The 21,334-nt window shown below is 44.1% G+C and overlaps 1 protein-coding gene across 1 annotated transcript in view; it reads right to left on the reverse strand.

Moving 5' to 3' along the window:
- The window catches only part of malrd1 (MAM and LDL receptor class A domain containing 1), an 81,270-nt gene that overhangs the window by 46,437 nt on the left and 13,499 nt on the right, over window positions 1–21,334 (reverse strand). The window contains exons 12-28 of the mRNA XM_064332837.1: window positions 20,831–20,937; window positions 20,531–20,707; window positions 20,008–20,128; window positions 18,290–18,727; window positions 17,127–17,264; window positions 15,945–16,097; window positions 15,154–15,259; window positions 14,037–14,404; window positions 13,515–13,945; window positions 8,667–8,754; window positions 8,189–8,368; window positions 7,503–7,662; window positions 5,332–5,488; window positions 4,856–4,966; window positions 2,911–3,124; window positions 2,096–2,343; window positions 319–607 (exon numbers count right to left, since the gene is read on the reverse strand). Of these exons, the coding sequence (XP_064188907.1) occupies window positions 319–607; window positions 2,096–2,343; window positions 2,911–3,124; window positions 4,856–4,966; window positions 5,332–5,488; window positions 7,503–7,662; window positions 8,189–8,368; window positions 8,667–8,754; window positions 13,515–13,945; window positions 14,037–14,404; window positions 15,154–15,259; window positions 15,945–16,097; window positions 17,127–17,264; window positions 18,290–18,727; window positions 20,008–20,128; window positions 20,531–20,707; window positions 20,831–20,937 (3,486 nt within the window). The remainder of the gene's footprint in view (window positions 1–318; window positions 608–2,095; window positions 2,344–2,910; window positions 3,125–4,855; window positions 4,967–5,331; window positions 5,489–7,502; window positions 7,663–8,188; window positions 8,369–8,666; window positions 8,755–13,514; window positions 13,946–14,036; window positions 14,405–15,153; window positions 15,260–15,944; window positions 16,098–17,126; window positions 17,265–18,289; window positions 18,728–20,007; window positions 20,129–20,530; window positions 20,708–20,830; window positions 20,938–21,334) is intronic.

The raw sequence follows: 21,334 nt of genomic DNA on the forward strand, positions 1-21,334 counted from the left end.
CTGGCCACCTAATCATCCCCCAGCTTATTTTACATAATTATCCCCGCCTTCTCCACCAAAGCCGAGCGTTGTGGTGCAAAGGCCTGTCATGCATACCCAGGTAGGTGCTACATGTTTGTGTGGGTTGAGGCAATTTTTCTTCCTTCGCTGTAACTACCTATTTCGTGAGATTAAAGGAGCATATACCTGCAATCCATCACTGTCATCAATTACCCCTTATTTTGTGCTTCACGCTGTTTATCCAGAGTGATAGAGTTGCATATCAATGTCATGCAGGTTGAGCGCATCAGAATGCAATGTTGAGATGGGAAGCGGCACCTGAAGTTGGGGGCAGCGTGGCCTCCATGGGGACTGGGGATGAGGACAGGAGGCAGCCGGGGGAGAAGGTGATGTCATCCAGGCAGATGTCCCCCCTGTTGCCCTTGCCGATGCTGCCCTCGAACATGACCTGGAAGTCTTCGGGGGCGGCGAGGTCGACCTCGCGGCGCTGCCAGTAGTTCCCCTGGTCCCCGGTCAGGTTCAGCAGGAGCAGGTGCTGGGTGCCGCTCGCCCGGAAAACGCTGAGCGTGCCGACGCCGTCCCCAGACATGTGCAGGTAGAAAACCACCTGAGAGGAGAGGGGGAAACGCGATGAGGGTTTACCCCTTAAAAGCCTCATGTCTAAGACAAGCGACACCGCTGAATTGAAATGCAAAGGCTTTCATGGCATAAGGGCCTACAATGTGGTGTGGTGTGGAACTGAGGTACTCTGTCAGTCGTCAGAAATGATTAATGGCCAAGAGTATAACATTCAGCGATTTATTACAGCAGACAAGGCTGAATAACAGAGACATTGACAAAGACAGACAGACATGCAGTTGGGACATGTGGGAGTCATGTGTAAGATTCTCCAAACTATTATTTCCTTTCTCCGTGACTACTGTTGGGTTGAAAATTTTTTCCACCTGTAAAACATATGCTAGCATACCATAATCAAATACCCATATGTGTGGGTGGGCCCACCTACAATATCACAAACCCTTTTAAACAGTGTTTAACTAATTAGTTGCAGCTAATACAGAACAGCAGAAGGTGCATAAGAAGCACAAGATGAACTTTGGTGCCTAATACACCTTAATGATGAAGTACAACAAAAATAATAATCTAAGATTGTGTGGTCACACAAACCACCCCCCCCCCCCACAAAAGCAGTGCCTGTACCAAATTAACGTGACAAACTGAAGTTAATTAATGAGATTTATGGAGCGGTGATCAGAGACCCAAAAGGGGCACAAGTGTGCAGCCTTTAATGCAGAGATGCAGGTGCCGGCATAAAGCTGAGCCTCCAAAGTTTAACTGGTGCCTGTCAGCTGAGTGTGTGAGTGATTGACGGGTCCATTGGACTGTGTGACAGACAGCGTTCCGCTAGGGCCAGTCCATCCATCACACTGCCGCCTCTCACTGTCGAAACACAGAGGCGCGCTGAAGACAAGCTGGGGGAGGGGGGGGGGGCATGGGCGGGCACCTTCTCCTTAAATGTCCCTCCGAGTTTTCTCATTTACCAGGTCTTCAAAATCCTCAAGGAGAGCATCAATTTATTATTTCTGTGCGGGACTGTCAGGTGTGAAACGAACCAGTGGTAAACAGCCAGGTATAAGTCCACCACACATTTGGACTCCGTGTGAGCCAGCACAGACTCTTACTGGTCAAGATTATGTAGCTCACAACATTCACAGCATGACCATCTTGAGCAATCAAAGACCTTTACGTAGCTTGCGACAAGAGTGTAGGTATAAAAATATGCATGTATTTTTCAATATATCGCTCAAGGCAGGAATTTCCAAACCAGGATACGGGCGTCGAGTCTGGATGGAACTAAAACCATCGCAGTATGCCCTGGCTAGGTTTTAAAATACTTTAAAAAACACACAGATTGGCTTTTACCAGATGAAAGGGCTATGCTCCCTATCCATCGCAATGGCCTAGATTCAAGGAAAATTTGTCCTTGACGTTGACTTTCAAATAAATGAGACCATTCCTATTTTATTCACAAAGACAGCATAGAAAGACTTTCATTGGACGTTCAAAAGAAAGGGGACAAAGGGACGGCACTTGCCTTGCACTCCCGACTCCGCCAGCTGAAAGTGGGGCCTGAGATTCGGGCGACGTCGCCCGCTGACTGCGGGAACGAGCTCTCCAGGTAGATGTAGTGCCCGGAAGGGTCCCTCAGCGTGTGGTCTGTGGACGGGCCTGTGCCCCCAGTAGGGGTGCTTCCGGCCTTGATCAGCCAATCGAAATTGTCCTGCCTGCACTGACGCCAGGAGCACAGGTCAAACTCAAAGTTGCACTGGCTGTTAAAGCCCCCTGCAAACAGACAGCTTGGGTCAGCAGGCATCATCACAGACAGCACGCTGAGCCTTTCCACAGGCAAACACAAACACATCCTGACCTCAGAGTGTGCAGGCTTTAAAAAAAGCCCACTGATAACCCCACTCCTGCACAGCAACAGCTCTTATGCGTCACTAAATCACACAGTAAGCCAAAAAAGATTTTAATCTTAGTGTTAAATAAAGGTTAAATAAAATTTAAAAAATAAAGTAAGCCTGTGTGAATGACAGGATCCCTGTTAAACCACACTGTACAGAATTAAAATGTTTACAACGGATTCAAAGGATTTTCAGCAAAAAAATAAGAGAAAAAATAGGTGAAATGATTTTCTTTTTTTCAGTCCATCTGAGTGCTAAGCTCCAATGAAGATAATCTACGTGGAATCCAAGAATTCCCTTAAAGGAGATTATGGTGAATGGCATTCCTGTATCAAACACTTCACAGTGCGGGCTAATCCCCCAAAATGCTTCCTAAAGCTTGTATGCGCAGATAGCGTCTAATTAAACCTAACGGGTTTGAGGAAAAGGACAAGGCGTATCTTACTGCAGATGTAGGGGTTCTCGTCAGACCAGTCTCCACAGTCATTGATGAAGTCGCAGAGGTGGTCTTTGGGGATGCAGTATTTGTTGGCGCAGGCGTACTCATCTGTCCTGCAGGGTCGGTCTGGGACCAGCAGCGGCATGCAGTTTTGGAAGGACACATCATCCAGCACAACATCTCCCATGTAACTGATACCACGCTTGGCCCGCAGAATCATCTGAATGAATCCAGAGATAGAGTATGGGGAGCAGGAAGGGGATCACCCAAACAATGGAGAACAGTCACAAACAAGTTTTTTTTTTGCAGTTTGATGGAATCGGACTCGCGCCGACACACACAGAGTGAAGCCAAGTATTGGAGAGGCCAGAGCCATGTAAGAGAATCTCAGTCTTTATCAGAATCGGTCATAGTCAAACACAATCTCATTTGTTCACATCATCTCATGCAGTACAATCCCCTGCTCTTTCACAGACTGTACCGTTGCCTGAAAAAACATCTCATGTGCCTTCATACAATCTATAATAGAATCTCTTTCAGTCATATGCACATATCTCAGAAATATATACATGTACAGAAACAAAGTCAATCAATGGTCTGTATGAGACTGCATAATAAACTGTGTAAATATGTATATAAAACATACTGTAGCTCTATCAAGCGCAATGTAAGGCTAACATGAAATGCAACCACATACTTAGGACATCTTTCTAAAAGTTCATATAGCAGTAGCCATTTTGACCAATTCAAGTATTCATCAGAAGAAAGGCCAATGTGCTAACATCCAAAGCCAAGACCTCAAGAGAAAATATTTTGTCCGTTTGTCGTAACATGATTCATTGTATTCTAAGCAGTAAAGGGCACTCCAACTTCAGATGGTTGCTCAGTTCAGCATCTTGACTGACTCGCCGCGGAAATAGGAATTTGTTGATAAATGCTAACGAATGGCCGCGCGGGTGCGTGAAGGTCGCGGCATTTCTGGACTCGGATGAGTTGTCCCGTTTGAAGTGGCTCGGCGCGAGCGGCCCTGTCCTAATGTAACCCCAGAACCCGCTCCAGGAATCCGCCTCGCATGCGCTCAATGGCCGCAGCTGTATTAATGCTGATTGCATTTGAATCAGGGGGACTCTCATCCCAACATAGCATGACTGCATCTCTAATAAACCGCGGAAACACGGCACAATTCTCCACTTCGACGCTGAACAAAAAAAGAAGCATTAACCGCCATTAAAGCCAGCTTCATCCACCATTAACATTTCAGCTGCCTGTAGTACTGACCAACTGCAGCATGTGGTATTAATGCAGATGTATATAATTCAGGCATATAAATTATTTTCAAACGACGACTGAAGACCCACCTCTTCAGGCTGCACCTCTCCCCATCCCTTCCCCCCCTGTAAATGACTAAACTTAGGGTTGTAACTAGGCAGCTGTTTAATAGGTGACTTAGTTGATGCGCCAGTCTTAACGACTACTTGTATCTTTTATTTATTTTTATTTTTCCATAGATTGCGTTGTTGCCGTTCTCGTTGTTAGTGTTAATCAGTTTAACCACCAGGGTCCAGGTTGAACTATGCGGTTGTTCCCTGTACTTGGACCGGTACTTCTCTCTAGGGGTTTCGTCATACTTGTTCCTGGTTATGGTTATACACTTTGTTGTACGTCGCTCTGGATAAGAGCGTCTGCCAAATGCCTGTAATGTAATGTAATAATGTAATATGAATGTTCATTATTAATATAAGACTCACTATGACTTTTATCTATATGAATTCAGCAAACAGTCTTCACTGGAAGTGACTTCTGACACCAGCATATTTTATCTCCAAACGCATTAATTGGTTACTGCGTGATGAAATGTTTATTACCCCACAGCTGGGTGCTCGTTGTTGTATATTTAAGCAGTGCACAGCAATTGTTCCATTAAAGAGAAGGCTTAGTCAGGCTAACGGACCTGGAAGTTATGGCGAATGCCGAGGAAGACCTCTCCCCTCTTCCACCTGCTGCCCTGGCTGCCAGACTGGGACCACAACTCATGGGTGACGTTTTCAAATTTGCCGAGCACCTAGAAACCAAAAACAGGACAAGGACCGAGGACTGCCATGTTATAATAATAATAATAATATACTTTATTATTATTATTATTATTATTATTATTATTATTATTATTATTATTATTATTATTATTAATATTTGTATCGATTTTTGCGATCCAAATTACTTTCCTTCTAGTGAAGAGCTCACCTCATCCACCACAAATGTTTACACAGGAAAATAGCCAGTGTTAAATCAGCTCTAAAGTACGCATCCACACTGAGAGCAGTGTGACCCAGTTACCATTAGCGATAGCACGGTTGTACCTAAGAGTAATTCCATAACGCTCCCAGCAATTGGTCCCCTTTAGCCACGCCCACCCATGGCTGGCCTCACCTGCAGTGTTCCCACGGTGAAGCCGCCCATGTGGTACCAGAACACCAGGGTGCACCGGGGCCCGGTGGCGGAGATGACGGGAGTCAGGAGGTCAGTGATGTGGCCGTACCCGCCGTTTGAGCTGTCAGCATACATGTACCAGCCCTCCGGTGTGCCACTGGGAAGGAAGGGCAGAGATTCAGTATGACAGCCTCACGAAAACACCATCAGTCCGGGGGTCCTGGGGCCTGACTGACGTGGGCCCTCAAAAATATTAGAAACCCTGATTTTCCCAGGTGATGGGGCCCAATGAGAGATCTTTTCATGAGTCCCAAAATCCTGGGGGTTACATCAGTCACACTAAGCCACAAAAAAATAAGAAAGGATACAGAGGCCTTTATTCAATCAAGATCAGTCCTTAATTTTTAATAAAGGTAAGAGAGACTGAGACAGGTATGACTGCCGCACTCACATTTTTTGGGTACTTCAGGAAGTTTCAGTTCAGCCTGATTGAAGTGCTTCTGATGAAAACCAAACCTCTATAATCTCCAGTACATTGAGGCCCGAACCACAACACATCCACCACCCATATAAACACAGGCCACCGCCACCCTGTAGTTAAAACAAAAACAATGTATCTCGTGTACTCAGTGCACAAAAGACCCATTCCCTGTACTCAAAATCAAAACACCCTCTCCCTGCACTTAAACAAAAGACAGCAGCACGCCCACTTCCATTCACTGAACGACGGCGCTCGCTCCACATGAAACTCGATAACCCGCACAAACTCAAATACACAGAAAAACACACACTCTGCGTCCATAAAGACACTGAAAAACACACAACACAGCACCCACTTAAAACACATACAGTAACACCCACACACTGTACTCAAATGCACATTACACCAACTCCCTGCAGTGTAACACACACACACCCACTTACAAACACACGTTACACACTTCCTACCCTCTCGCGTACATAAAGACCCAGACCACATACTCAAAAACACTGCTCAGCCACACACCCTACTCTTAGCCACAATCCCATTGAGAAAAACACAGCTCTGGTCTCACGGCCACACAGAACAATCTTTATTAGTCAAAAGACACTTGACCAGGTCATTCAAAGACCTGGTCAGGCTCCTCAGGATCCAGAGGCCTCTAGGGGGACTCTCAGCCTGTCAATTACAACCTCAGGATATGACAGGGCATCTGGGGATGCACAGCCTCTCCAGGCAAAGCTCCTCTTCCTTCTAAACCTTTTACCGATTGATATCTCGTGCTCCGGCTGAGCCCAACCCTGTATAGGAGAGGTCACTGTGCAGCCCTGAGCCCAGGGAAACAGAACAGCATCTCTCATTCATTTTCAGAGCTACTGGGATCGATCGTCCGACAGCGGAAAGCACACCCCACGGTGAGAAACACCCACGCCTGTCTGCACCTGAATCCTGAGGCCTCCCTCTGAGAGACCAATGAATCACGACCAGCGGGCAGTTAGCCTCCAACAGCACAAGCGCTTCTGAGCCCTAATCAAATCCACTGTCAGCAGCGGCTCTATAACCGCACAGTGAGCGAGAGGGTCATCCATGTCTCAGCCCCAACAAACACGTGTGAAGCCTGACTTGAAATAACCTCCGCTAGCTGAGGAGGCATTATGCCAAGGAAAATTGTGAGACCTGGGGTGGTCATTTTCTCAGGCGGGGGTGCATTCAGTGCAGAGAGGCTATCCAAGTGCACCAAGACCCTTGGAGGCATGTGTGAACAATCGCAATGCCACTTTGACAAGCAGACTCCCATCATTTCCCGTTCTATAAAAATACTGACTTGAAGGCATTCGAGCTGGGAAATACGTCAGTGACTGCATTTATGTTTCAGGTCTTGAAAAAGTGACTGTAGAAACAATTACACAATTGTAGGGTCTAGGTTTGGTACTATAAATATTGAATATCAACATTTATATACAGTATATAATGTGTCTGTACTGTATATTTAGAAATAAAGGTTTTCTGAGTTTGTCCATCTTTTCCTTCATGAGTTAATGATGTTATGAACAGGGGCCAAAAGGAAAACATTCCTGTATTCCTGTATCCTGTATCAGCAAAGCTACTTTGATGCAGCAGTAAGTAGGGTGGTTTGAATGACTCCTGAAAGTAAAACCCGTTTGCGATACTCATGGGGAGAGGTGCTCACTGGGTGTGGTCAGTGGCCGGCCTGTGGAACTCCTCCCCATGGTGAATGGATTTCCCCTGGCCGCTCAGCCAGCTGAAGGAGTGGATGGAGCGGACTGTGGACGGCCAGCTCTGATACCAACCGCAAGTGTTGCCCCCCTCAAAATCGCACACCTCATTCACTGTGGAAAAAACAAGACAAAGCGCAAAGCCAAACTCCAGCTCCTCTGCTTCAGTTTATCAGTTAATCCCTGATAATACTCCAAAGCCGGTGCATCTGCTGTAACTTTGTCTCCTCTACAGTGGGTCAATTATTCTGTCCACCCAAATGGGCATGAACTCACAGCAGGAGTTTTGGGAGGTTTCCCATTTTCCTCACCAATGTTTTTGTAATTCTGATGTTGTAGTTCAGATATTTAATATTTTTATTCTACCATGTTTTACAGTAACTGTAAGCTAACATATCTCATGAATTGTTTCTAAGAAATTAATTTGAGTGCTCTGACGAAATTCCTTGATAAAACGACAGATTATATTTCTTCTCAGGAAATGCAATAGTCATATAAAAAAGGGATTGTGAGAGAGACAGAGAGGAACAGAGAGAGAAAGAACAGGAGAGAGAGGAAAAGTAAGTGGAAAAGAGAGAGAGAGAGCAGGAAAGAGAAAGGGGGTATTATTTTCGTATGAAAAGTAAGTGTGGCCGCCCACCGCAGTAGAGTTCATCTGTTCCTGCAGAGCAGTCATGGCGGAAGTCGCAGCTCTTCTGCTGATCCACGCAGTCCCCGGTAACATCGCACACCAGCTCCCCTTCGGAGCAGCTGTTAGGGCGCACTGTGGTTGTGGTGATGGTCCCTGGGGGAGTCGTAGGGACCTCCGACGGCAGATCCCCTAAAACACACAGTGCGGGGATGGGGGGATGGGGGGAAAGGCCAGGCAACCAACAGTGTAAATCTGTGGAGCAGCACTTGCTCTTTCATCATAGTTATATAACCCAAACGCTCTTATGCTGGTCAACTTGGGACAGGATATAAAATGATTCAAATTTCCAGGTTCAGGTACAGTCATTAGTAATAATAATTCAAAAATACAGCACAGCTGTAGTTCTCAAGGTTGACCTAAAATTATTTTTCTCCACATCAATAGCATCAGCTATGTCATGATCGGGGGACGATGATATAATTAGTACCGTCATATGGGATACAATCCAGGAAGGACAAGTCATCGATGGCAATGTCGCCGTTGAAATCATCGCCTACTGTGCCTTCCACCAAAACCTATGACCAGAAAGGACATCATAAGTCCAGGGTTGTCAAGCTGTTCACCCTTGTCACAGTGAAACAGCCAATCATACGATGTGAAATGCGTGATGCAGCCCATCACATGATGTGGAATGTGGTGGATAATAACAGTGTTCTCAACAGTATGTGACTCATGGGTCATGGGGGACATTACTGGAATTGCAAGTGCAAGTACATCTGTGAACAGACATTACAACCGTGGTTAGCAAACCCTGTTGGACAAAATCTTGCAGAAAACTATTATTTCTATGGTGATGTGTTTCTGTGGTGATGACAGTGAACCGTATATATCTATGGTGGCCTGTTCTGCTGACAGCAGATCTGACCGCAGTTCATTGCTTTATTGTCATTCCTTGCACAAAATTGGCTCCCGGAAGTTTCAGCCCACAGCCTAATAATTCAGACATTGACAGCAACGCGGCTTTGCACTTTGAACAATTGTCTGCAACCCACTGCAAAAGAGTTTGGCTTTGTCGACTCAGCAGATGTGAAGAAAGCAAAATTGTGACTGCGCACAGACATTTAGCCTTCTGAACAACAGATGCTTTGTACAGCACCTGGGAGCGGTCACAGAATGACGGCTAGGTACTGTCCATGTATGCTTTATGAGAAATACATTAGGACACTAGTCAAGGAATGCCATGGACACTAATAAGAAACGGGCCAATTGATCGCCCATAAATTAGTGGGGACGGAGTGTGGCACAGTGGGTAAGGAACTGCGCTTGTAACCGAAAGGTCGCAGGTTCGATTCCCGGGTAAGGACACTGCCGTTGTACCCTTGAGCAAGGTACTTAACCTGCATTGCTTCAGTATATATCCTGCTGTATAAATGGATACAATGTAAAAGTGCTATGTAAAAAGTTGTGTAAGTCGCTCTGGATAAGAGCGTCTGCTAAATGCCTGTAATGTAATAAATTATGGATACACGTTTTCTTTTGTTGCTGCTCTTATGACAGACACTAGTGTACCTTGCCTTCAGGAGGTCACTCTGGATTAGCTAGTCTGCTAATTAAATAAACAAAATAAATAATAACACCAATAAATAAAAAGATTATGATATCAATAAAAAGATATGTACAACAATAGTAATATGAATAGTGGTGTACAGCCATTTGTTATTTTTGGGTGGGTAATGTGAAGCAGAAGCTCTGGTCGCTCCCGTTCTCTTACACTGAGCAGAGAACAGCACCAGCCCAAACGCCCCCACCATGGCAGGAGAGCACCATTAGTGCTAATGAGACTCACATCCTCCCCTTGTCAATGCAGCCAGATCAGCCTGCGAGGGTTACAAGGTTAAGTAGCGAACGACCCAATCCAACAAAGAGCAGAATTATGGAAGGTTAAATAATAAGCAGTATACTTTTCTGTGCTGTTTAATATATTGTGTAAACCTCTGTTCAGGAGTCTAATTATTTTGATTTGTATTCATACTGAACCCACCCCCCCCTCCCAAAAAAGTATGTATTAATTATTCAAGAATCTATTCTGCAGCTGAACCAAATTTCCTCTTAACAATTTATTGTTCAATAAGCTCCTTTAAATTTCTCCATCAACAAACTGTAATGAAAAAACAAGCAGTTCAGCTGTCAAAGTGCAGTTTTAATGCAGGCTCTCTGTTAGCTAACAGCAGCTCCAGGACCACATCTCATAGAGACATCAGTGCCATTTATTCTCCAGCCAGCAATACATGCACATGAATTTAATGAAATTATTTTTTGCTTTGCTTTAAAACCACAAAAAATTATTTCCATGATCACACACTACACAACTACACCTATGACTAATTCCTGTAACTGACTTCCAGCAGCAGTATGTTGTCTCAATTCTTGTGTACCTCTGTTAGAAAATAACATTCCAGCCAAGCTGTTTTAGGACTACAACAAAGAATGGCCAATCTAACAAGACAGTCATATACAAGTATGAAATAATATATGCCTGGATGGATATTTTCAGTCTCAAAAGGAAGAAATGTCAAGGGAAAAGAGGCTAGTCGGCAAAACTATGCAAAATGAAAAAATTACAGAGAAGGAATTTCTATTTTTTAAATCACATTATAACTCACTTTTCTTCCTCCAAACTTAGACATTTTAATCAAAGAAATAGCTTAGTCAAATTGCAATGTTATTTATGCTGAACCCAGACTAAGTCTGGTCATCACAGTTGACACCAGGCAGTACTATTTGTTATGCTAATTCAGTTAGCTAGATAACATTTTTCTCATCTCAAACATATTGTTTTGAAGCTCACTGAAGGCTGAATTTATGTATGGGATGTACACAAATAACAGTAATAGGCTGGTTATGCTTTATAATGTTGTCCAACTAAAAGCCCCAATAGGCTTTTTCTCAAAGAGAAAACTGAACAAAGTAAGTTGGATAGCGTTATGCCGATTGGGCTGTCTTTTGAGAACACTGGAGAGAGAGAGAGAGCTTGGCTTTGTCTGAGTCCATGGTCTTATCCCATGACTCAGACCAAGATTTTGAAGGTCATGATCAAGATTCAGACCAAGACCACGTTTATGCCAACAGAGTGTGCATGTCCATACTAAGACCAGGAGATCATCACTCCATTTCTGGTGTGAGAGCATGTGCACGCAGCATAAATGAAAAAAACAACAACAACAATAATAATAATAATAATAATAATAATAATAATAATAATAATAAACTACCATGGCAGGTAATCTGGGTTCTATCCATGCCACATCAGACAATTTCCTGACAGCAATATTATCAGCAGCATCTTCAGACTGCAACAAAACCTGCACACAGTCCTGCCCTCATCCTTCCATTTTTCTTCTAAAACTCAAATTGAGTTGGCTAAAATCAATTGGGTGTGAAGTGTAGAGGTACTTCAGGTCAACCCTGGGTCGGTCTCTGTTTCTCCAGTCCAACTCTGGTATAAAAGGCCATTGGGGAATGAAGGGAACAAGAGAGTTGCGTGTTATCCTAATCAGATACTGACTGAAAGATATTTTTAAAATGCCATTAAGGATGAAACAGGCTCTTCTATTTTAGCAAACAAGAACAATAAATATGTTCAAAATGCTACTGAAATCAGGTAACTGGGAGTCATTTTTAGAAAGCAAACATATATCTCCTCAAATTAGAAACACCATGAGAAATTGAGGTCTCTAGCCTGAAAAAAATATAATAGACCTGACAATGAAAAAAATTATTTAAAAAAAATGACCATGGCTGTCTTTCACTGTCTATGCCTCATTTTACTTGTCACCTGCAGAAATATATCTCTGACATTAAGGGACGGAAAAACCAAATTAACTGCACTGCTCCAAAACATACAGCGTGACTTTAAAAATTTTTTTCTAGCAACATATCAGCGTGATTCGGAATAAGTCCCTCACAGGCAGTTTGGCCTTTTCACCGGGCCTTTGACATTCACCGTGGTCATTAATATACATAGAATAAATTACCGAAGAATGCTCGGACAGATTTCATTGTGTCATCAAATTAATAATTATTCTGACAGTGTGACCTCTTTAACCCCGCCCGAAACACAAATGAGGGTGTCAGCTTTGGAACTGATCTACAGAGAGGTGCCAGATTTCATTATGACCACTAGAAACCTAAAGAAAATGTAATATCTGTGGTCATTTTTATTATAAAAATCTACAAATATTTCTTTTTGAACAATTCGATCAACAAAATAAGACTTCAGCACACAGAACGTACTGAGATAAACACAATGATACCACCCAAAATTCACGATAGATCCACTGAAAGTCGTGCAGCTGTCAGTCCTACAATCGTTTGTGGCTGGTGTCTTTCAGTGCTCCTTATCAAATGTATCTCAGCCCTGGGATCTATCCATGCTCCGGTGCATTATAGCTTATTGTGGCTCTGTGGAGTGATCAATTTGGAAACAATATGGGTATATTTTGCTCACAGGATTTTTTTTTTTCTGCATTCAAGCTTGCAATATAGTCCCTAATCCAGCTCTTGTTTTCTTTAGTTTTTTTGTAGTTTTTATATATATAATTGCAGTATATTGTGATTTTCATTTTTTGGGGGGGCGGTATTGCTTTTGAGGGTGTGTCAAAGGCTTTTAAAGCTGGATGAGATGGCAATACTGGATACTATGAAGAATTCCCACATCAATGAAAGATTCACAATAGAACATCTGGAGGATCTGAAAGCCATGTGAAATGCACTGAACAATAGTTTGGGGATAAAAGAAATCTAAGGAAGTACCCTGAATTACCCACCTTCTAAAAAAGATAAAAAGAAAACCTTGAGATCAGCATTCATCCAGGTTCATCCGACCATCTGTTCCTGTATCTAAGAGCTGCACACTATGAAAACACACTTCCCCCTCAGGTGAAAAAGCAGCATGGAGGCTGGCTGCCCTGAGCACATGCTAGTTAGAGAATATTTACCCTGCAGCAAGAGGAGCTTAAGAAAACACCACGACTCTGATATCACTGTGAGGGGAGAGAAGAGTACAGACCAGCTGCATCCTTCACCTCCTCCTGCACCTGATTATCATGCTTAAGCACATCATTCAGTCACCGTCAATCAAATACTCATCTTCATCCTCAGCCTCGTCATCAGCATACCCAAACATGCTGATCCTCAGCAACCACCATCCTCATACACCCTTAATTCTCATGATCATCCTCATACTTCTTTATTACCATTATGATTATCATCGCTATCATACTCTTCCTCCTTCTCATCATCATCATAATTAATACTATAACTGGGTTGACTGTACCTGGAAGGGCCGAATGCTGCTGAGGTAGAGTGTCTTCCTGTGCCACAGGTTGCCCTGCTCCCCCCAGCGTACCCAGAGCAGCTGGCCTCGCCCACTGGCCGTGGTCCTCAGGTACACGGCCAGGCTGAAGATGTGCTTGCCGAACATGTGGTAGTGGAAGCGGAATGTGCAGGGGCGGCTGCCCTGGCCACGGTTGGCGGTGGGCTGGAAGCCGCGGCTGACCAACAAGGCCGTGTCCCTGAACTGCTGCGGGACGGAGGCCTCGATGAACAGGTAGTGACCGTTCACGTTGCCCAGGGTGTGGTCCTTCCAGGGGCCCGTGTTGAGGGTCGGGGTGGGGCCCTGGATCCTGGTCCAGTCAAAGACGTCGTCCAGCTTGTCCTGCATCCAGTTGCAGAGGCCTTCCTCAAAGTTGCACATTAGCTCCGGGGCTGCAACAACAAAGCATAGAGCCAAAATGGTGGCGCATGGATTCCACGGCGCAATTAGCATGGAAAGGCGTGGCGCAGAGTGGAGACTCACAGCAGCCCTCCTCGTCCGAGCCGTCCCCGCAGTCGTCCACCAGGTCGCAGACCAGCTGCCGGTCGATGCAGGCCCGGCTCCTCTTGCAGTGGAAGCGGTCGTGGCTGTCGCATTGGGCGACGGGCGGGGGCAGGGAGCAGTTGTGGAAGGTGATGTCGTCCAGGGCGGAGACTCCGTCGAACATGCCCAGGCTGAGCTTGACCAGGGAGAACTGGAAGGGCCGCGCGATGCGGCCCAGCTGCACCGTCACGGGATGCCAGCTGCTGCCCTGGTTGTACAACGTGCGCCACACCACCGTGACGTTCTCCACGCCGTCGATGCGAAGGTACATGTCCGCCGCACCCACGGAAAGCCCGTAGTTATAATGCCTGGGAAGGATTGCAAATCACGTCCGCACATAACAGCCTGACTCATCTATGTTTAATGATGGGGTTTATATCCCTAAATTTTATTTTAAAGTACGGCGATGTAAATTAAAATGACAGTTCAAACCTATAAATATCCAAAATCAGAGGAAGTATGCCAGATTACGTCCCCTCCTGTGCAGAAGTTCACAGTCCATGTATTTTCTCTTTTACAATCTGGTCTTCATGGGCACCAGCCTATAATGTGTGCCTGTTTAAAGCTCTGGGTTTGTCAATGGACATGCTGCTGTATGTTTCCCTGCTTGCAAGTGTTTCTAGTCATTTTCCATGGATGGTTATGACAGGCGCTATAGCATCATTGAATTGGGATCTTTATACATTTCAAATAAAACATTGTCATATTCAAAAAATTGAAAATAACATGGCACTAACAGTGCAACCATTTTTAATGAAGATTTCACTAGCAATAGCTTTTCCAAATAGTACATTGATCTTTACACACCATTTAATGTTTTGAAACAGAATTTGTCTCTGATATTCAGAGAGAAGCACTGTGACGCTTCACCCTGGTGGTGAGTCTATACAGCATGCCAAGTCTCACAGCGATGGAAATGGAGGGTTTTTGAGGACATGAGGAATGTTTGGGACTTCACTGGATCTGTATGCGGCTCTTTGATGTTTATCTGTTTTAATGTAGTTCAGATGACTGTTCAGTGCAAATAAAAACATGATGAAAGTGAACAGCTCCTCACCAGAATGTCACCATGCATCCAGAAGAGGACTGTTGAAACTTCGGCCCCCGGAGGTAAGCTTTTTGGGCGAGGTTACTTCTGTTCTTTAGCACAAACATGAAATGGCCTGCACATATAGATAGATAGATAGATAGAGAGAGAGAGAGAGAGAGAAGAGAGAGAGAGAGAGAGAGAGACTTTAACTGCTTTAAAATGCTTTAAATTCAAAAACTTTTTTTTTTTTAAATGCTGCAGGCATTTAAAAAATGGCTGTAATTCAAATAATCTACTGAGGTATTCCATCTTAATAACAGGCTCAGGGGCTGTTGATTTGTATCCATTATTCAAGCAGCTGAGAAAGCATTTTCCCCAAGTCCTGCTCTGTACTTCAGGAAAGGTTCTTTAGTGCTCAATCCAATCTGTGAGGGGGTTTATTCCATTTGTAGCATTTTCTACCCCTCTTCAAAGCCTAAGACTCATATTAATTGTCAGTGTCTGGGGTAATTCTATATGACTGCTTCGGCACAATATGAAATGTCAGCCATATCAATCAAGGAATGGTACGTGTTGGAACATCTAATAACTCATTGGCCACCATCCACAATATTTTATGGTAATCCAATATGCTGAAACATCAGAGCTAATTATCACTGGAATCCTTTGTATTCTACCGTTTAAGGTCAAGAATGCAGTAGTCTTATTCAAATTTCGACGCCCAAACCTATAGTAGCTAACATTCAAGCTAGCTGGCTAGTAGATTGCAAGAGCGTTCAATGCCTAACGTCGTTCTGCTCTGGTGACGGCCCGCTGACCTTCAGTGGTGTTGGTGGTGTGGTCCTGCGGGGGAGACTGGCGCTGGAACTCCACGGGTACCTCGGCAGCTGAGCTCCTGTACCAGTCGAACCCGTCTCCCTCGGCGAACTCGTACCAGCCACACGAGTCCCGCTCAAAGTCGCAGTGTGCGGCTGTAACAGAGACAGCACAGGCTTGCTGTTAAACTGCGCTCAGGAAGAACCACAGCCAAGCTGAAAGGTAGCGGCACAAACATGACCATATGGATGAGCAGTGATTTTGAATCTCGCTACAAATTCCTATTGGACAAGTGAGACATTGTCTTTAGATCTTCAATGAGGTGGTTCATGCAAACAGTTCTTTCATGAATTCAGTTGACATGGCTCTTTAACTCACAAATACATTTTTCTTAACTAATACAGTTTGGCAAGTTAATTTGCTGATCGTTGAACTTGTTAAACTGTGCTTGAGAAGAAAATGTACATCCAATAACACGTAATTGCAAATGAAAGTTAAGTGAGAATGTTGATTGAACACAGGATACTGTCTATACACAGTCCTCAGATTCTCTTTTACTAAATGGACACAAAAGGGAACAGTTTGGGCTGTAATGATGATGAAGTCTTTATTACTGAATTACTGAAGTACTGGATCGTCACGTTAATTTATCGCACTGCTAAGTTCTGTAATAGGTTTCTCCCCTTGTGATAAAGTCTCCCCCATTTAGGTGGGCCGCAGACAATGAGCCATACACAGCAGAGGTCTGTGTAACGATTTTGTCAGGCAACAAAGTGCTGAAGCTTGATTTCAAGTTATAGGGCCAGCTTTGGATTGGGCTATTGAGATGTTCTGAACCTGGAGCTCTATAAAACGCAAGAACCTAAACACGAAAAAGAGTAACAGTAAACAGTAACATGTCTGCGCAACAGCCACAGTAAACAGACCAATTTGATCAACCTGAGAAAGCAAGAGCCATTCACCAGAGTCCGTTTGTTTGGAATAAGAATGTGATTCTTCCAAAGTGAGTGTGCTCGACAGTTGTCGTAAACCCATAAACTTTATCAGAATTTACTTTAATCCATGCATCATAGAACATAGAGATTTTAATATTTGTCTCAGAAATGTGTTAGAAAAAAATGTGCAAAAAGAACTGATAACACAACTGAGACCTGCTGAGTCCAAATCTCTCCCGCTGTACTCACGACAGTCTGCCTCGTCCTCTCCAGCAGAGCAGTGCGGGGTGAAGTCACACACTTTGCTCCTGTCGATGCACTCCCCATTCCGACAGCGGAAAGAGAGGGGTGGGCACTGCGGAGCAGGTGAGATCATGCTCATATTTGCTGAAAACAAAACAAACAAAAAAAAAATAGATGCAATTTTGTTTCATATGGTAGATATTCCATGCCATGTATCTTCGGTGACAATTGAACATAAGTTTAAGCATACACTTCCACAGTGACACATCACTGTGCAATATGCGTGTGAGCCAGGCAATAGAGCTGGAGCCTCAGTCTCTCTCCTGTTCATAATGCACCCAGGCCTGTTGGGAGTGGGGCCAACTCCACATTTTATGAATTTCGCATTGAAGCTCACGTATCTCCAACCGAGCCAGACTCATAATGTTTGGTTATCTATTTAATAAAAGGAACCTGCATTGTGTAGGAGATTTAACTCCACCTGCTCCATATGCCAAGTCTAATAAAAGATAATGCTGTTGCACAGAACCCGGCCTCTTAGAACAAGGAGTGATTTCACCATTTCAGAGCCCTTTTTCAATTGTTATTGATTTTTTTTTTTACATTTTTACATCAACCTGGTTGTTCTAGACATCCTGCATTCTCTTTGTTGGAGGTTATTACTGATGCATGTTTAATCACTGCTCTGACCACAGTCCCATGCAACAAAGAACAGATGAGGATGCAGTGAGGTCAGAACATACTCCATTAAGGAATTACACTGTTTTTTTTTTTGTTTTTTTTGTAACTGTGTTTTATGAGGAAAGGAACACACAAATAAAACAATAACTGTGTTAGACCAATTGACTGACACATCTGTATTCACCAATGCACAAATTGGCCGTGGCATTACACAGTATGCTACAGTAAATGTGGCTAATATAATGTGTAAACACGTATAAAGTGCCTTTCAGCAATGAAAGATTTCAGTTTTGAAAGATAAGTGCATTTTAGTACAGTATCTATAACATGCCATATTCATAACATATTTAAACAAAGCCATTGTCTAACAAAGTGAAAAAATACTGTGGCCTGGTCAATGTTCTCTCCTTCTGTTGGCTCTCTGCTCAAGCATCCAAAAAAAAAAAAAACTGTGAAGAAATGCACGAGTAAAGATACTTTAGACTTACCTTGCATGATTCTCCAGCTGGCTCTCTCCCTAAAATCTTGACTCCCGTCGTCCTTGGCAACAGAGACGTTCCCGTCCAGCCTGTGAATGTAGTGACCTGGCACACCGACGGCCTCCAGAGCCGTGAAGCCAGGCAGCCATTTGTCTCTGTGCGGCCAAAAGGAAGCCCTCACTGAGTCTGCCCCGTGCCCTGGAATCTCCTCCACAAACAGGCCGCGGGGGCCGGAGGGGGGGTGCGCCAGATAAAAGGAGCTGGTCACTGCCCACAGGAGAGAGACTGAGCCGACCAGGCCTTGGTAGAGCCCTGGGGAGACCAGCCTGAACACAGCTGAGGGGTCGTCAGTGACGTGAGACACTTTGGCCAGCCGGTTACCGTCCACCGTCAGGCCGAGAGAGCGAGAGAGGGAGCCGCCGCTCAGGAGCATGACAGGCCCGTAATCTGTGGAATAAAAGCAGGCTCACACGGGTGTGGGGGCGAGGAGATAATAATCACATGAATGGATTTGCATTAGCATGCGATGCACACACGCTTGTGTGTCAAAGCATGCAGAAACAACACCAATTGCTGCAGAAGATGCTATAAACTATTGATAGAATAAATAGCCTACCTAATGAACCAGACCAGAGGGGAAGGTAATACAAAAAACCTGGCAGTGGAGTCAACTGCATGATCACCATCATTCACTTATTCACGTTAACTACTTTATGCAAAATGCCAGTTGTTTAAAGTTACACCAAATCCAGGACTATGGCCCCCACTATGCCACAGAGAGGAAATCACTATGTCTCTTTGGGGAGGGGACTTATTGGTTTACTTTAGTAGTAGTGTGCCAAGCAGTGAGCCTTTTTGGCACCACTCTTTTACTTCATTGCTCACTTCAATGTCAAGTTGACTTGTTTAGAGTTGAATGCTTTACAGAAAAACACTTTTTTATTTTTATTTTACATTTTAGCACAGACCACCTGGATCAAATGTTCTGTAAATAGTCTACAGGCAAGGGTTTATTTATTTATTTACTTACTCACATTTTAATGAGGTGAAATTGCACTGCCATATTCCCAGTTCAAGGCCAAATAAATCTTATCTCCTGGGTGGCATCATTGAAGGATGATATGCCCTGACTCTGTGAGAAAATCTATAAGGAGGACCAAGACGCTCGCTCTGTTCTTTTCCATAGATAGAACATCTTTGCACTGACTGGAGAGTCCAGAAAAGTCGCTGTGAATATTATTCAGGCAGGACAGAGAGATTCCTCTGGAGCTGCGTGCTCTGAATGTGGATACATGGGCTCTAAAATTTATAACCAGAGGTGAAAAGTACTTTGGGCTATTAAGCCAAATATTTTAACTGGATGGTGAGTAAAATAAACAAACAGCTGTATTTCTTTATATGCCTCCATTCACAGGTGGTATTTAATTGAATCGCTGTTTTCGGTGATTAGTTCCCCATTTTTTATGGCACCAAAGCACCAAAATGCTGGTCATACATCTTTGAGAGCTATTTTTCCATAGCTACAACAGTAGCAGGAGATGTAAAGGGGAAAGAATGACAATAAAGGACATGCACAGGAACAGTAAGAAGCCTCTGTATGTGCCAGGATGACAGATCACAAGGCCAAAATAGCTGATGATGCTTTCCCTGCCAAAACCATGCTATATGTTGGGATGTGAGCCAAGCTCACTGCCCACCGTGATCTGTTTCCTTGATTAATTTCTTGCCTGTGATGTCCGTGCTGGTCTCCGGAGGTGTGGTGTTAGCCGGATGGCACTCTGGCATCAGGCTGATGTCATCTAAAGCCACCATGGCATGAGCTGCATGCAAAGAGGCCTGGAAAAGAACCTGAGGGGGATGGGGGATGGGGGAGATGGGGGGATGGGGGGGTCAAATTAATGGAAACATTCTGTGAGCACTTCCTGTGTTTACCACCCCATGGGACATTCTGAATGCTCTGGAATTTTTTATTATAGGTTTGCCCTCATTAGAGGTACAAACCACAGACTCCAGGCCAATTAAAGCATCTGTCTCTGCACTGCTACTGATTGCGGGCTCATATTGCTTGACCAGTTGCTGGATAACAAGAGCCTGGTTCCTTTCAATTTCATTTTAGGTGCTTCTGTTTTTGCACTGTTTAAAGTCTCTCTCTCGCTCTCTCTCTCTCTGTCAACATTCCGTCTTGTGAGAAAAGTTTTAGCAATACATGTCATATGAGTAAAATTTAGCAGTATACATGATCAAATTTACCTGGAAAGGAATTCCGCTCTCGAGGGCTACTGGATCTATGTTCACCTCTGCCCTCTCCCACCCTGCGTTGATGGTGGGTTCATTGATGACGGTACATTTCCTCAAATCTCCTCCCAGCGCTGTCCGTGTGAATAGGACCAGTTCAGCTTGCCCAGACAGCCGGTACCAGAACCTCAGCTGTGGAGATGACCCCAAGCAAACATAAAGTTGGCCAAACATAGTACGCATAAGCCTCACAGAACTGTGGAAATTTCGGTCTTAATTGTAGTAAACAGGAGTTCAAAGAGCAGAGCTGTGTACTTGACAGGGAAGAAACAGTTCCTGTGCCTTCCGCAGGGCTGGACTGGCGAGCTGGGCTACGATGGTCTGCTCAGGCTGTATGCTGGTGCTGATGAAAGCAAAGGACCCTGAGGGAAAGCGTAAACGCAGCTGTTCAAATAACGATACTTGGAACAATAAAACTAAACACTCTTTCATCCATAAGTTCTTGTGCAACTACACCAAATCTAGAACTATGTCCTCCATTGTCCCAAAGAGAGGAAATAGCTATATCACATGGGGTCTAATTGACTGACTTATGTTCATGGATCACCAGTATTATATGTTAGTGAACATTTTTAACAGACTTCACTACACTATTACTTGTTTCATTGCCAATAATTTACTGAAAAACATCATTTTGCGTTCCAATTACGCATTTCAGCTCAGAAGACCGCATTGTGTGTGAACATCTAGCAGGCCACCATCCATCATCCACCAGTTTCACTATAAAATTAATTTAGACATATCAAGTTTTCTTTGCTT

This window comes from Anguilla rostrata, chromosome 4, assembly GCF_018555375.3.
Source record: "Anguilla rostrata isolate EN2019 chromosome 4, ASM1855537v3, whole genome shotgun sequence".
NCBI classification, from domain to species: domain Eukaryota; kingdom Metazoa; phylum Chordata; class Actinopteri; order Anguilliformes; family Anguillidae; genus Anguilla; species Anguilla rostrata.